This window comes from Ictidomys tridecemlineatus, chromosome 9 (assembly GCF_052094955.1).
Source record: "Ictidomys tridecemlineatus isolate mIctTri1 chromosome 9, mIctTri1.hap1, whole genome shotgun sequence".
Taxonomy (NCBI): Eukaryota; Metazoa; Chordata; class Mammalia; order Rodentia; family Sciuridae; genus Ictidomys; species Ictidomys tridecemlineatus.
Window position 1 is genome coordinate 120,898,940 of NC_135485.1, and position 16,989 is coordinate 120,915,928.

The 16,989-nt window shown below is 37.0% G+C and overlaps 1 protein-coding gene and 1 non-coding gene across 2 annotated transcripts; both read left to right on the top strand.

Moving 5' to 3' along the window:
• The first annotated feature begins 2,278 nt into the window (after positions 1–2,278).
• Fga (fibrinogen alpha chain) lies at positions 2,279–9,921 on the top strand. Its single transcript, XM_005330910.5, has 6 exons — positions 2,279–2,426; positions 4,418–4,543; positions 4,963–5,146; positions 6,373–6,518; positions 7,066–8,287; positions 9,002–9,921. Exons 1-6 carry the CDS (start codon positions 2,289–2,291, stop codon positions 9,709–9,711), a joined length of 2,526 nt encoding a protein of 841 aa, XP_005330967.2. The 5' UTR covers positions 2,279–2,288; the 3' UTR covers positions 9,712–9,921.
• A 4,465-nt stretch (positions 9,922–14,386) lies between these two features.
• Positions 14,387–14,514, top strand: LOC120892658 (small nucleolar RNA SNORA20). Its single transcript, XR_005737442.1, has one exon. It is a non-coding gene; the product is annotated as a small nucleolar RNA SNORA20 (small nucleolar RNA).
• The last annotated feature ends 2,475 nt before the right edge of the window (positions 14,515–16,989 follow it).

Below are 16,989 nucleotides of genomic sequence, written 5' to 3' on the forward strand. Positions count from 1 at the left end.
GGTATTTTCATCTTCTTTTTTTATTTATTAAAGCATTATAATTACACATAGTAGTTGGATTCATTTTGACAAAATTATACATGAAATTTGATTTACTCTATTTCAGTTCCCGTCTCCCCTTCCATTCCCTCCCTCTGCCTCTTCTTCCTCCCTCTACTCTAGTGATCTTCCTTTCACTCATTTATTTGTTTAGTTTTGATTGGTGCTTTCTACATGTACACAAAGGTGAGATTCCCTGTGGTATGTTTCTGTATGCACATAATGTGATTTTGTTAAATCTATTAGCATTTCCTCCCCTTTCTCATCCCCCCCACCCCCTCAATGCCCTTCCTCTACCTCACTCATTTCTCTTCTGTTTTCATGGAATTCCCTCCCCGACCTTCTCTCCCTTGTTTTGCTCTAGCTTCCACCTATGAGAAAAAACATCCAACCCTTTGTTTTCTGAGACTGGCTTATTTCACTTAGCAAGATGTTCTAGACTATTTCCATCCATTTGCCAGCCAATACGTAATTTCCTTCTTCTTTATGGCTGAGTAAAACTCCATTGTGTACGTATACCACAATTTCTTAACCCATTCATCTACTGATGGGCATCTGAGCTGATTCCATAATTTGGCTATTAAATTGTACTGCTATAAACATTGGAGTGGCTGTATTGCCATAGCATGCTGATTTTAGATCTTTTGAATAAATCGAAGGAGTGGGAGAGCTGGGTCATATGGTGATTTCATTTCTAATATTTTGGGGAGTCTCCAAAGTGCTTTCCAGAGTGTTTTGTTGTTGTTTGTTTGTTTGTTTTTTTACGAATTTTCCATCTTGTCAACATGTATTAGTGTACCTTTTCCCCTCATCCTCACTAACATTTACTATTATTTATATTCTTAATTTCCACTTCTAACTGGAATGAGATAAAATCTTAGTGTAGTTTTGATTTGCATTTCCTGGATTGCTAGAGATGTTAAACATTTTTTTTTCCATATATTTGCTGTCCATTTGTGTTTCTTCTTAGAAGAAATGTCTTTTTAGTTCTTTCTGCCCATTTATTGATTGGGTTATTTGGTTTTTCAGTGTTCAGTTTTTTTTGAGTTCTTCATGTATTCTGGATATTAATTCTCTGTTAGAGAAGCAGCTGGAAGAGATTTTCTCCCATTCTGTAGGCTCTCTCTTCATTGCTCTTAATCATTTCTTTTGCTGTGCAGAAGCTTTTTACATTGATGGCATCCAACGTATTAATTCTGTCTTATTTCTTGAGCCTTAGGGATCTTATTAAGGAAGTCAATGTTTGCACTAATATGATGAAGTGTTGATCCTGTGTTTTCTTCTTGCAGTTGCAAAGTTTCAGGTCTAATTTCTAAGTCTTTGATCCCACAAAAGGTTATTTTCAAATTAATTTTTAAAATTTACATATGACAGCAGAATGCATTACAATTCACATTACACATACAGAGCACATTTTTTCATATCTCTGGTTGTATACAAAGTATATTCATACCAATTCGTGTCTTCAAACCTGTACTTTGGATAATATTGCCCATCACATTCCACCATCATTTCTAACCCATTTCTGGCACTGCAGACTCTCCAATAATCGCTGCCATTTACTGAATACTTAGTATGTAGCAGTCACTGTTTTAAGGAATGTACAAGGATTAACTTATATATTCTCCATAAAGACATAGGTGGTAGGTTATCATTAACTCTGTTTTTAAAATGAGGAAACAGAGCCAGACAGAGATATTGCAACCTGTCAAAGAGCACAGAGCTTAGAAATGGTGTAGCTGGGACTGTGAACCTAGGATGTTTGTTTCAAAGGGCTGCTGCCTCAACCATTTTGGAGAGAAAAAAATAATCTGTTTACAACAAGCTTCTAGAAGACCTTCAGGGTCAGCCTATCACCAAAGTTATTGATTTTTTGAAAGTCGGATCACCCAACCCTGATTCTTTTATCAAGTGAAATATCATTTGTTAAATCTCTACTTCACAGCTTGCTCGCCTTGGCCACCCCCCGTAATCCCCCAGGTATGGAAGTGTGGATGTGTCCTCCTGTGTCACCCTTTGCATTTTCAAAGTCACCCTGTTCCTGGAATATGGGGTCATCCCCCAACTGCTGGCTGGAAAATCAAATGCTGCTGTTTGCAACAGTTTATCGGAAGCAAACAAGTTGAGGAAAATTGAGTAAGAATTTCTGGGATACCAACATTATGGCAGGAGCAAAGGAAGCAGAATGAGCTTGAGGACGGTCTAAAAAGGACAAAGGTAATGATTTACCAAGCAGCCTGCAGATTTAAATGGGGTGGCAGCTAGGAGTGGAGGCAATCCTCCTTTCTTTCAACTGGAGTGCTTCTCATGAGCCAACCCCTGGCTCAGAGAAGATGTTTTCCATGAGGATCGTCTGCCTGGTCCTGAGCGTGGTCAGCACAGTATGGGTAGGGTGCCATTTATTCTTTGTTTCTCTCTGGTGTTTATTCTACAAAGAGCTTGGAGGTTCTGATTCTGCTAATTGTATATTCTGATACACTCTCAGCCTTAGGCTCTGGAGGCAACTTGCTAAAAAGGCTTGGCAAGAATGCAGGATAATATGCCTGACTATAAGAGGAAGATGTTAGAGGAACCCAAGTGTACAAATTCACAAGGGAGATTTTGACATCTGTCATTCAGTTTTAAAACACTGTTGGTTGTGTTTTTCTCAGAATTTTTAAGGACAAGAATCCTTCACATTTTTGTCCCTTTAAAGTCTTGGGGTATTATCATGCTAGATAACAGAACAAGGATTCTATAAGATTTTTTTTCCCTCTAATTCTTAAATGCTTATTATTTGTCTGTAATAAGCATAATGTTTAGTTTTATTTAAATTTTTATAAAAGGTTGCTTTTTTTATTCAAGACAAAATGCTTAAAAACCAAATGCATTATATTTGGAAACATACAGCAAGACCACAAGAAATAAGTTGAAAAGTAAATAGGTTTATTTGGAAATATTATATTCTTTTAAGATAACTTCTAAATGTTTAAATATGGCAAGAATTTCTAAAATTTAGCTCCAGAGATATATATCAAGGAAGAAAAAAATTTATTCAAAAATATTTCTGAAACACTCTGAGTTTATAAAAAAAATATGTCAAATATGTTCTGGAAACTCGGTTATCTCCTCGTTCATTATACAAGATGTAAATTATTTCAATTTATTTCTTGCCCCCCCCAACTCATAAATTTTAGTGTGGGCATAAGCAATAAAGAAGGAAAAAGATGAAGAAGGGGTTTTAACTTAATTTTCTCCCTTATAGAAAAATAATAAGAAAGACTTTTTGTAGGAAATAAAACTAAAACCATTTATTAAAGTGATATTTCAGGTAATGCATAGGCTTTAATTATTTTTCCTCTCTCTTTTGGCATAAATCTACAAATTTTGCTTGTTTTTATTGTTGTTTTGCTTTATTCTGAAATATGTTTGAATTTACTCTTTCATTTTTTTAGGCAAAAGGATTTTACTTGTTTCTTTCATTAATTGTTCTTGGTTCTTTGAATTAGGATTATTGTTATTTGGATATGCTTAAGAAATGAAATTAGGACTGTAAATATTAGCTTAAACTATCCCATACTAAAGAAGTCACAACAAAATTCTTGTAAGTTGGTGGTGTAGCAAAAAATAGTGAAAATCTAGAGCCATTTTTATATATTAAGATATAAAGTCTTATTAGTAGAGTTTTTATACCTTATTTGACCACTTGGTTCAGAATAGGAAATTTTTAAGTCTGTATTTCTAATTATAAGATGTTAAAAAAAAAAGTTGTCAGTCAGCAACTATTTTTTGTTTGTTTTCTGTCTACTTTTTTTTTTTCACTTCAAATAAAAAGAAATCACTCCATGAATGAGCAACCCAAAGAGCATTCCTAAGTTTTACTTCACCCTATTTGTGCCCTTGGTGATGGCTCTTCTGAACTATGGACCCATCGCTAAAGGCTGCACTAAATACTTGAAGGGAAGTTAAGATAGTGTAGGTTTCTGCCTACTGAAATAGGAATTTTAGGAGAAAGAACTCTGAATTTTTCCATTATCTTCCCATCTACAATCATTATGAAAAGGCAAAATTTAACCGATTTCATGGATCCAAATAATTAATTACCTTTATCACAAGCCCTTTAAAACTCCTGACATTAATCAGACATTTATTGTCAAACACTGTTAAGAAATGTGTACTCCTTATCTTCTTTAAGTCTCATAACCATTTCGTAAAACGGGTATGAGGATTTTCATTGGAAGGTAAGAAACCTAAAGTTTTGTGGAAGCCCTGAAATTGTGACTTAGGATCTCTTAAGAGTGCCATTCATTCCTGGGACTTGTAGGCATGACAGTGTCTCTTCTTCTCCTGGCTAACGTTGTTGTTGCTCTTTTTGTGCATTGTGAATGAATCTTTAAAGACTGCAGATACAGAAAAAGATGAATTCTTAAAAAAAGGAGGAGGGGTGCGTGGCCCAAGAGTTGTGGAAGGACAGCAGTCTGACTGCAAAGTGGGGGACTGGCCCGTCTGTGCTGATGAAGAGTGGGTAAGCTGTGGGCCTGGGGAGCAGGAGGGTCCTTCCCTATGGTGCTAGAAAGGGGCCCAGAAAACTTTTCCAGTAGGAAATAACCTAATAATAATCTAGCTCCTTGCCTGTCTAATTAAAAACAACAAAGGTCAAGGTACCTAATCCTGAGAGCACAGTTTAATTACAACCCACTCTGGATCGTTACCTGGTTGAACAGATTGGATGTTAGTTGAAAGCTTAGGCAAGTTCTAGGAACCTGAGTACTGCGGTCTCAACATTTGATGGAACCCCATTTATAGGTAGGTCAACACTCATTCCAGAGTTTCTCTAATTAGTCCTCTTGATTATTTTTAAGTCAGAAGGGATGGTGGGAACTGCAAATCATTCTGGATCCAAGAGATAGGCCCTTAATGTAATTTTCCCCTATTCACTTTCAGAACCAAAAATGCCCTTCTGGCTGCAGGATGAAAGGGTTGATTGATGAAGTCAATCAAGATTTTACGAACAGAATAAATAAGCTCAAAAATTCGCTCTTTGATTATCAAAAAAACAATAAAGATTCTAATACGTTGACCAGGAATATAATGGAGCTTTTGAGAGGGGACTTTGCCAACGCCAATAGTAAGTATTCCATATTATTATTTTGACCTTATAACTAAAGCAACAACACAAATCTTAAATAAATAAGATGTCTGCTTATAGCTACTGAAATTTATTCCAAAGTACTTAGCATAGAAATACATGCCTTCTTGATATCCCTGAATTTTAAGGAGAGGCTTGTTTTTTTTTTTTTTTTAATCTTTTTTCACAAAGCAAAAGAAGTTACTTTAGACTCTTAAAGGTCACAAAGTTGGTCAGAATTTTGGATTGAAGACAAGAATGTAAGCATGTTGTTTTTAAGAATATATACTGAAAATTAGATGGACCGGATGCTTTGAGCAGATTTGTTTTTGCGAGGGAGGGTTACCAAAGATTGAACTCAGAGGCACTCAACCACTGAGCCACATCCTCAGTCCTATTTTTTGTATTTTATTTGGAGACAGGGTCTCACCGGGTTGTTGGGCTCCTCGCTTTTTGCCGAGGCTGGCTTTAAACTCACAATCCTCCTGTCTCAGCCTCCCAAACTGCTGGGATTACAGGCATGCACCACCTCACCCGGCAGATATTTTTGTTTCTATCTTATGGAGGAGGAAACTCACAGGTCAATGAACTTGCTCAAAGACACAAAGCTGGAGGTGAACCCCAGACCCCACTGAGTTCATTATGTAGATTTTTAAATTTTTAAAAATAGAACCATTCTCTTTCTCTCTGTTTACCCCCAAAAGAGTTGAGGAACAATTTAACATCTATAGGTAGGAAGAAAAACTCCTCAGTAAGTAAATCCAATAATGGATTCAAATCTCTTGAGTAAGGATATGATAAAATAATTGGAATGTGATCAAACTATTTTATCTCTTAATTAACCTTTGAAGAAATTTATTATGTATTAAATAAATTCTATTATTATTTATTAAATAAATCTGCTAGTTCTTTATCATCTATTTATAAATTCATTATTTCTTTATTATTTATTAAATAAATTTCTTTGGAATTCCTTCTGTGTTTATTTGAATTACTAACTACTACTAAGACATTGGAACCGACATTCATGAATGACTGCAGGATGCAACAGTGTCTAAAAATTGAATGCCTAATAAGCTTGAAATTCACAGAATAAATATATGGAGAACAAACTGTGAACAAAACAAAATGTGGGAGTATTTATAATCAAATTTCCTGTATTTTCTTGCTGGCTATTATAAGCAAATCACTCCCAGAAACTTCAAAACCTATGTTTTCTATTTCAGACCATGATAATACATATAATCAAGTGTCAGAAGATTTGAGAAGCAGAATTGAGATCCTGAAGCGCAAAGTAATAGAGAAAGTACAGCAAATACAGCTTCTGCAGAACAATGTCAGGGCCCAGCTGATAGATATGAAACGCCTGGAGGTAAGACTGTAGCTCAGACCCATGTCCTTGTCATTGAACTGTGAGGAAAAGGAAGACAGTAGTCACACCCATTGAGTATCTACCATATGCAAAGAAAAGTACTATACCCACCATCTGCTTAAAAGTAGGAACTATCACCCCTGCACTAAAGATGAAGAAAAGTAAACTTTCAACAGCACATAGTAAATTTCAAAAGCAAAACTTAAGTCCTGTCTGCCTGATTCCAAAACCCAGGATATCACCAACCTGGGGCCTTAGCCTCAGTTGTACCAAGGGTGTTTTAATTGGTGTTGCCTTTCAGAGGGAATGGCACCTTACTCTCTACCATTCTGAATCTAAGATGAACCCTAAGAGCTCCCATTGCAAATCCTAGCTAGCCTTCCCGTGCTCAACCTGTCTTGCATTGAAGATAGAAAACAAAAATATGGATTAGTAGGTCTGCAAGTCGTAAAAATTTAACCAGTTTCTAAACAATAAATGGACTTCCAGGAACTCAAGAGGCATGGTCCCTTATTTAAATCTACCTTTTCCTTTTCTCTTTCTCTAGGTGGACATCGATATTAAGATCCGATCTTGCCAAGGGTCATGTAGTAGGTCTGTATCACGTGAGATAGATCTGAAGGACTATGAAAACCAGCAGAGGCAACTTGAACAGATCATATCCCAAAACTTACTTCCCTCTGCAGACAGGCAATACTTACCCCTGATAAAAATGACTCCAGTCCCAGACTTGGTTCCTGGACATTACAAGAGCCAGCTTCAAAAGGCCCCTCCAGAGTGGAAGGCGTTAACAGAAATGCAACAGATGAGGATGGTGTTAGAGCGACACGGAAGAGAGGGGAGTGCCCGAGGAGACTCTCCATCTTATGGAACAGGGTCAGTGACAGAAAGGCCCAGGAACCCTGGATCTTCTGGTACGGGACCATGGAATCCTGGAAGTTCTAGGCCTGGAAGTGGTGGAAATTGGAACCCTGGGACTGCTGGATCCGATGGTACTGGACACTGGAATCCTGGTAGCTCTGGACACAGTCATAGTGGAAATTGGAATCCTGGAGGCTCTGGACATGGAAGTTTTAGGCCAGAGAGTGGGGGCTATGGGAACACCAGGCCTGCCAACCCAGACTGGGGGGAATTTGAAGAGATGACAGGAAATATAAATCCAGGGACAAAGAAAGAATATAGCACAGGTAAACTGGTCACTTCTAAAGGAGAGAAAGAGCTCCTGATTGGGAACGAGAAGGTCACCTCTGCTAGTACAACCACCTCACGTCGTTCGTGCTCAAAAACCATCACTAAGACTGTGATAGGTGCCGATGGTCGCAGAGAAGTAACCAAAGAAGTGGTAAATTCTGAAGATCCTGCTGACTGTGGTGATGCCACTGACCTAGACTCAATGCACAGAGGCAGCCTGGCTGACTTTTCCAGACTGCACCCTGAGGAAGCTTCTTTCTTCGAAACTTCCTCAATTGGGAAAACATTCCCAGGTTTACTCCCACCTTCCTTCAAAGAGTTTGGCAGTAAGATCCAAACTATGGGCTCAGAATCCGACACAGGGGAAACTGGCTCTCTTCATGATTTCCCCTCCAGTGGAAAAACTTCAAGTCACAGAAAACTTGTAACCAGTAGCACAACTTACAGTAGAGGAGGCTCCACAGTGGAAACCAAGAACTATAAAATGGCAGATGAGGCTGGAAGTGAAGCCGGCCATGAAGAATTCCGAGAAGCCCATACTATCAAGAGAGGCCATGCCAAGTCTCGTCCTTCCAGAGGTATCCACACTTCTCCTTTGGGGGAGCCTTCCCTGAACCCCTAGACTAATTATTTCTGCAAAGTGCTCCCACAAGTACCTTGCACTTCTTTCTTAGTCATCTACTAAGCTTTATCAAAATGACACTTTTTTGGGGGGGTCTGTTTTTCATGCTAGACTGTGAGTTCCATGGGGGAAGGGGCTTTGTCTATTGTGTTTATCTCTGTATTCCCAAATGCCTAGCAGTGCAGAAAGTCATCACTCAATAAATACATGTTAAATGAATGAATGAATACCTTCTGAAACTCGGTTTTGAGTTTGTATAACCAAATTGTTTCATCATTCAAAATACGCGCTATAGGAATTGTCACTCAATTGACTAATTGTAATTTTTAGCGTGTGTCTCAGTTGATATTTAGATCAGGTGAAAAACAAGTTGTACTAGTCTTCATTGAAACTTGGCTACCTTTGATGGCTATTTGCCATTAGTCAGTTTGTGCAAGTAAAATTCCAAATTCATTTGAGAAAAATTTGCATTTTGAAGATATAGATGACCCTCAATTGCATACAATTATATCCCACTTATGTACATACTTTTCCCATGGGCAGAAGGAAGGAAAGAAAGAAGGAAGGGAAGAAAGAAAGCAGTATTTGCCTTCTTTAATCTGGTCCATGCCTATCTTTGTAAAAGTTAAATGAGAGTAACTTCTTCCAACCAGCTTAATTTTTTTTTTAGACTGTGATGATGTCCTCCAAACACATCCTTCAGGTGCCCAAAGTGGCATTTTCAATATCAAGCTACCAGGATCCAGTAAGATTTTTTCTGTTTATTGCGATCAAGAGACCAGTTTGGGAGGATGGCTTTTGATCCAGCAAAGAATGGATGGATCACTGAATTTTAACCGGACCTGGCAAGACTACAAGAGAGGTTTCGGCAGCCTGAATGACAAGGGGGAAGGAGAATTCTGGCTAGGCAATGACTACCTCCACTTACTCACACAGAGGGGCTCTATCCTTAGGGTAGAATTGGAGGACTGGGATGGGAAAGGGGCTTATGCGGAGTACCACTTGCGGGTGGGCTCTGAGGAGGAAGGATATGCTCTGCAGGTTTCCTCCTATACGGGCACTGCTGGGGATGCTCTGATTGAGGGTTCTGTGGAAGAAGGGACCGAATACACTTCTCACAATGCCATGCAATTCAGTACCTTCGACAGGGATGCAGACCAGTGGGAAGAGAACTGTGCAGAAGTCTACGGAGGGGGCTGGTGGTACAACAACTGCCAGGCAGCCAACCTCAATGGCATCTTCTACCCTGGGGGCTCCTATGACCCAAGGAACAACAGCCCTTATGAGATTGAGAATGGAGTGGTCTGGGTCCCCTTTAGAGGAGCAGATTATTCCCTGAGGGTTGTCCGCATGAAAATCAGGCCCCTGGTGAGCCAGTAGGCCAAAGCAGTGGGAATGGGGACAGAAAGGCTTGGTTTGTTTAGCAAAGTGGAGAGAAAATAAGGAAGATAAAGGAGTCAAGATTCTTTACCACCTATTAAAAATGCCCAGGTGCTATTTCATTGTTCTTTGTACTGTAGCCAAATGTAACTGAGACATATTAGTGCTTTGAAAAATAAAATAATCAAACTTTTTTTTACCTTTTAATAACTCTGTGGGCTTTAAAATTTTTAAAGAAATACACTAAGGGACATTCATTACACCAGGAGGAGGGAGTCACATGGGACCTCCTTTCTGTAACCCAGAAGATGTTGAAAACTTCTCTTCCACACCACCCAGTCATAGGCTAGCCCATTGCAAACTTGTTATTTTCATCCACTAGGTTTGAATGGTTTAAAACCAACATTTTGAGTTAAAAATCACTGAATTGAGCAGTGCTTGACCTTTGTAGAGGAATTCACAATTTTCAAAGTATGTTTTTTAAATTTTTTAATATTTATTTGTTAGTTGTAGTTGGACATAATACCTTTATTTATTTTTATATGGTGCTGAGGATCAAACTCAGAGTCTTGCACATGCTAGGCGAGCACTCTACTGCTGAGCCACAGCCCATCCCTCAAAATATGTTCATCTCTTCTTTCAGCAAGCAAGTCCAGAAAAACCATTCTTTCCTAATAGAAATGGAAATGTATTCTTTGAGTCTACCCATAGAGACTATAAGGCAGACTCAAATTCTTTTTCAGAGTCTAACCGATTTCTTTCAAGAACATATGGAAAAACACATTTAAAATATTTACAAATATTTCCAAAAAGGAAATTTACACATGCATAAACAATCTCCCCAGTATTGATTTGATTTCAGTTTTCCACCAAATACTAAACCATAACTTTGAAAACACCTCACTAAATATGATCTATGCCATTTTTATAAATTCAACATATTTACATTGGTCAATTTGTTTTCTTTTGTGGGTTCTCTTTAATTATATGAAAGAGATTATGAATGGAAAGGGCTTTCTTTGAAGATTTTGAATTCATTATAAGAGAATTAAGTAGACTTTCAATTCAATAAACAGTACATTTTAGCAGACTCATTTATGATTGGAAATAGAGTTTGAGTGGGAGAAAAGACACCACACATCTCTTTATTCCATCTGACCTTCTCTTTAACCGATTTCTTTCTCTCCCTTCCCTTGAAATTAGTGATTAATTCGTCTTCAATTCCTTTCATTCCTTGGGAAATCCCCTCAACTTGGCTTCCAGGTGCTTACTGGTCTCTTGAAATTGCTCTCCTTCGGTTAGCAGTGACTTTGTAACTTTGTTAGGATCCTGCGTTCAAGCCTTTCCCTTCATAGCCTCTTTTCATAGTCACCCCATCCTTGGATCTGTCTCCTCTCTTGGTTTCTGGTATCTCACTCCTTCCCGTCTCACAATTTTCTGTTTTTTTTTTTTTTTTTAAACTGGTGATTTCTTCCCAGATGACTCCTTAAATGCAAGGGTTTGTCATTACGATAACATTAGTGCTCATCTATTAGGGTGAGGTTTGGCATGTGTGGCTTCAACAAGGAAGAGTCCATTTTCTGTTCACAGGAAAAAAAAAAAAGTCTGCAGAAATATGTTCCCACAGTCCTCAAGAAGTCAAATCTTAACAGAGGGGCTGCAGTTGTGGCTCAGCGATAGAGCACTTGCCTTGCACCTGTGAGGCACTGGGTTCAATCCTCAGCACCACATAAAAATGAATAAGTAAAATAAAGATATTGTGTCCATCTACAACTAAAAAAGTAGTTTTTTAAAAAAAATATTAACAGAGGCTTGCAGATCACTTCCTGGTCTACACCTTGTGTTCTGTGATAGCCTGGAAGAAGGAGGAAAGATGGAATGGAAAGGGAGTCTCTTCTCATTTAAGGAGCTTTCTTGATTGCTCCATAGAACACCTCCACTGACATCTTATGGGTCACACCTTAGTCACACAGGTAGATCTAATAGGAGACGCTGACATTTGCTTTTAGCTTGGGTATAAGAGAGTCCTAATTAAAATTAGGATTCTGTTAATAAAGAGGAGAGGGAGAATAGAGATTGAAATCCAGTTAATACTTTTAGCCAAACCCTGATTTCTCTCTCTACAATGAGGACCTTTGCTCTTCATTTTGTGTGACCATCACCTAAAGCTTCATCTACATCAGTGGACTTGAGCAGGAAAGTCAGTGAGGTTAGGTTAAATTTGTTTAGCTTTGCACATGAACTCTTACACAAATTAGCCCATTTCCACTTCTACAATCATTCGCTCTGCACTTCAATTACATTGCATTTTTCATTGGTACTGGAATACCAGGTTTTTTAATGATTTTGTGCTTTCTCACATACTATCTAGAAGATGCCCATTTATCCCTTTAAAAATAGCTCAAATCATGCTTCTGAGAGCCTTTCCCTGATGTCCACCACATGATACAATGAATTGTTCTCTTGTGCCTTGTTTTTGCAAAAATAAAGCAGTCTATTCCTGACCCTAACACACTAATTTTACTGTGGCACTAGATTGTGAATTCCTTTAGGCCAGAGCTCATTTATGTCATGTATTCTGTCCTACGTAAGACTATCTCACTCATCCTAAGATGATACAGATAGATTTTAAATATTTCTTTAAATATTTTTCTTTTATATTTACATGCCTAATTAATCTGGAATTTGTTTTAATATATTATGAAGAAAATATTCTCTTTTTTTTTCTTCTGAAAGATGTCCAAGTATTAGTGGGATACCTTGTTAAATAAAGCATTCTTTGCCCATAGAATTTACATGTCAATTTATTGTACGAATTTTCTCTGGATCTCTTCATAGATGCCTTTGTTTAGCCTCCTGTTTAGGTCCATTGTGTGTGTGTGTGTGTGTGTGTGTTGTGTTAGGGATTGAACATAGGGCCTTGGTAGGCAAGAGCTCTATCCCTGAGCGAGACCCACAGTGCTATTCCTTATTCATGTTTAAAATACAGCTTTTGGATGAAATTGTCTCACTTCTATCCCATTTTGGTTTTTGTTTGCTTGTTTGTTTTTTAATCTAGAAAAATTGTAACTTTCATTTTTACTTTTGAAATTTTCTTCTAGGGGTTACCTGGAAAAGTCTTTCTTAATTTACAATTAGTTACCTTTTAAGGGGTTTAGAGTAAGTTGCCTCTTCCATAATCAAGTTCTATTTAGGTTTTCTATTTCAAAATAACCCTTGAATGAATGAATGTATGAATGAACAAAATAGATATGAACCAGAACATTTTGCCATGAAAGTACATAATTTTAAATATTTCTTCCTTGGAGGAAAATGCCGAATTAGGGTTTCTGATTTTGAGTTAGGAATATAAAAAACATCCAGTCATATTTCAAGTTATGCATAGGTTAATCGATGTCTTTTAGCCTGAGGCTATCCTTGATGCTCTTCTTCAGTATGCTATAGTATATGAAGGAAAGCTCTTAGTTACTCTTTTCTGAGGTGCAGGAACTATATTTTTATATCTACTACTTAACGCAAGGCCTGTCACATAATAATGACCCAATAAATTTTTATAAGTAAAGGAATCTAAAAACTTTTAGTCTTCTACTTCAAACCTTACAAAAATCCCTTCCATATCTAGTGATATACCCAAGTTAATTAAGATGTCTTATTTTATTTTTATTCACGAAACTACTTACATTTTAATTCATGTACTATATTTGCAAATATAGTTCCAGTTTTCTGAAACTCTTTAGTACTGGAAATTTGGAGAAATAAATTTCTCTAAAATGTTAGAAGAACACTTTTAATTAATAATCACATATTGCTAGTTCCTTTTACAAAGTTGAGATCATTTTATTAATTGATTGCTCAGGTGATAGAATAAATTAGGGAGGTTAAATTCTGTGATGATAAGGGGCACACCTGTGAGTGAAGCACACGATATTGTTTTCATAGGTTCTAACCACCTAAGTTCCACCACTTATTATTCATTTGGAGATAATGATACTGTAATTCAGAGATAAACATCAGACTATTGTATATGGCATTTGCTTTAAATTATTTTCCCAGTACTGTTACTGATTTGATTATACTCTGTCATAGGTTCCCCAAGGCAACAAAATATATTTCCCAGTTAGCTAGTGCTAGAGGAGCTGCAGGTGAATCTGGAAAGTAGAGCTATGCAGACACATTCACTCATCTCAAATCAGGTCTACAAAAACCTGAAAGGAAATGATAGGTCACTAATACAAGTACATGCAGAATGCAAAGTCATAAACCTACTATATTTTATATTCAAGAAAAATAATGCAACATTTACTATTTACCAAAAATGTTTGAGATTAGCAACATTTAGATTTTGATAACTCTGAACATAATGCAAATTCCTTGTAGGTAGTGAGCTTAACATAGAAACCATTTCTGAGATATCTTGTATTTTATTTATTTATCCATTTATTTATTTTTGCATTCATTGATTCATTTATTGTTAGCTTTTAATTGAGACCAAGTACTTTTTAAATGTCATTCATGGAGAAAATACAAATTAATTGAGGTTGAGATCAGGAAGGACCTCAAACATTACAATATTATAGGGATTTGCATTTGGGGAGGAAACTCAAATTAATACTTGAAAAAGACATTATGTCTTTCATTTTCACATAGCAAAAGCAACAATCAAAAGCACAGAGGACTTCCCATTTATTTGCTGCTATAGTCTCTCAGTGATATAAGCAGTTATACGCGTGGGATAAAACAATATTGGGCCATTGTAAATTGAGGTGAAGTTACTTTCATCTCTTCTGCATGGTCTAGACAGTGTAAAAAAAAAAAAAAAAGCACAGAGGAGAGTAAACCTAAGAGTAAGCCAGGTTTGAGCTGAGAAAAGCTAAGTTATGAAACAGTGGTCTCCCTGTTCATCATCTCATTGCTGAAGGTGGGTATGTGGTGATTGCAAAAGAGTAAAATATTTGCCAGACTCATCTTTGACTCAATCCCCAAAAGGTCTATGACCTCAAGGTTGCACGCCTACATAAGCTATTGCAAAATTGCCTTCAAGTATCTCCTTTTGAGAGATAAAGCAAATGCAGTAAACAATTGGTGACTCTGGGTGAAGGATAGAGAGGTACTCATTAAACTTACAATTTTTTTTTTTAGTCTGAAACCTTTCAAAGTAAAATGTTAGAAGGAGAAATAAATATAATTTAATCAAAAACCCCAAACAAAAAAAAAAATGCTACCTTTTGATCACATTTTGGGTGGGAGAAGGAGCTATAAAACAACTTAAAGTCCAACCAAGAGAATCACCTAAGGCTGTGATGCAATGTGGGAGAGATGGTGGGTTTAGCCTTTGGAGACATACTAAACCCAAGTCCAGTCTTAAACATAGGTAGAAGTTTCCTACAAGATTATGGAAACTTCAAGGATAACAATTTGCTCTAAATATACTTCATGGTGGTCATTTGAATGAAAAACAAGATGCTAGGTAAGAGAGATAAAAGGAGTCACAGATAAATGTATCCTGCATCAGTAATTCCCAAATCCAGCCAGTGATCAGAAACTCTATTGAGAAAACAGACTCTTTGGCTTATTCCACATGCAGACTTTGATGTAATAAACCTAGGTTTATACCAGGAAATCCCTGCAGATTCTGATAACCAGGATCCAGGACTTTAAGTGTGTAATAATTAAACAGAAATATTGATTGATCTGGTGATATGTCACATTACCCCCAATTTTTGTCCCAAGTGCAGAATCTGTGATCATCTTAAAATCCAGTCCCTTAGTTACATTGATTAGTTGTTTCCCTTGCTTCCTAAATGCAAAGGAATTAAAAGTTTATGTCGCATAATATATGTGTACGTATACATATACAATATATTTTTATAGTTTGTTGCATAATTTCAGCCCTAATTGTATAATAAAATATTATTTTTCTCATGCCACAGTGTAGCATTAACCTTAACGTTCAACTCATTATTACATTATGTTCATAAAGTCATGGTTTAATAGTCTTTTTCAATGCTATCTTTTTAATTCTGACTAGAGGAAACTATTGTTTTATTATATTCAAAATTGTAATGCCCAAAAGGGCAAAATCAGATAGATAGCATTTCTTACCAAATGATGCTTTAATAGAGCTTGCTTCTTTCTAGATAGACTTATATATTACATGTATTCCAGGAGTGATGTTTTGCTATTTGTATGTGGGCTAAGAATTGGCCATTGGATTGTCTGATTTAATGGTTTTAAATCTGTGCCTTTACTTTAAGCTCTAGGGATACACTAGGTCCTCTGTGTGTGCATAAGGGGTTGAGCAAAGGTCTGAGGATTGACCTTCCCAGCCCCCGTCTTCCAGTGGACTCTTGACCCCAAAGTTCCACTCTTAACTATTTTGCCTAATGAGTTTCTACGCGTACCTTTATTGGACTGTGAGTTCTGTATAAAAACAGGAATATCCCAAACTCTGATAATCATTGGGTTTAATCTGTCAACACTTATGAGTTTATGAAAAGTAGTCTGACAGACTAATCATTCTGAAATCAAACCCTAATAAGAGCTTATTATTAATGTAGGAAAAAAGGTGTATCAAAAAAACAGATCAATTACTGGTATTAGTTTTTTAAATTGCCCAAGAGTTTCAGAGAGTTCTCTCTTGGTGTTGATAATTAAAGGGAAATTTGAAATGAATAGTAATTTAGCAGATGGTGTTGGGGGGAATAAGCTGTTGAACATGAGAACTGCTTTCCCTAGTGGCTGCATTAACAGTGCACAAGGATATGCACAGTATCTAATAGTCAGAGTGATAGAAGCGGAAAAACAGCTGGTGGTGGCCAGGGATAAGGGGAGGAGGAAGGGGGAACTTTTCAATGAGTATAAAGTTAGAGTTATGAATAAGTCCTGGAGATCTTCTTACAATGTACTGCCTGTAGATAATAATACAATATTGTACATTGAAAATTTTGATAAGAGTTGATCTCATATCAAATGTTCTTACCACAACTTAACAAAACAAAACAAAGGAACACAAGAAAACTTTTGGAGGTGATGGATTGGATACCTTAGTGATAGCTCTACACATATTGAAGCTTATTGAGTAGCATATGTTAAGAATGTGCAAGTTTGGGGGCTGGGGATATGGCTCAAGTGGTAGTTCACTCGCCTAGCATGCGTGAGGCACTGGGTTCGATTCTCAGCACCACATAAAAACAAAATAAGGATATTGTGTCCACCTAAAACTAAAAAATAAATATTTTTTAAAAAGAGTGTGCAAGTTTGAGTGTTTCGTTTTTGTTT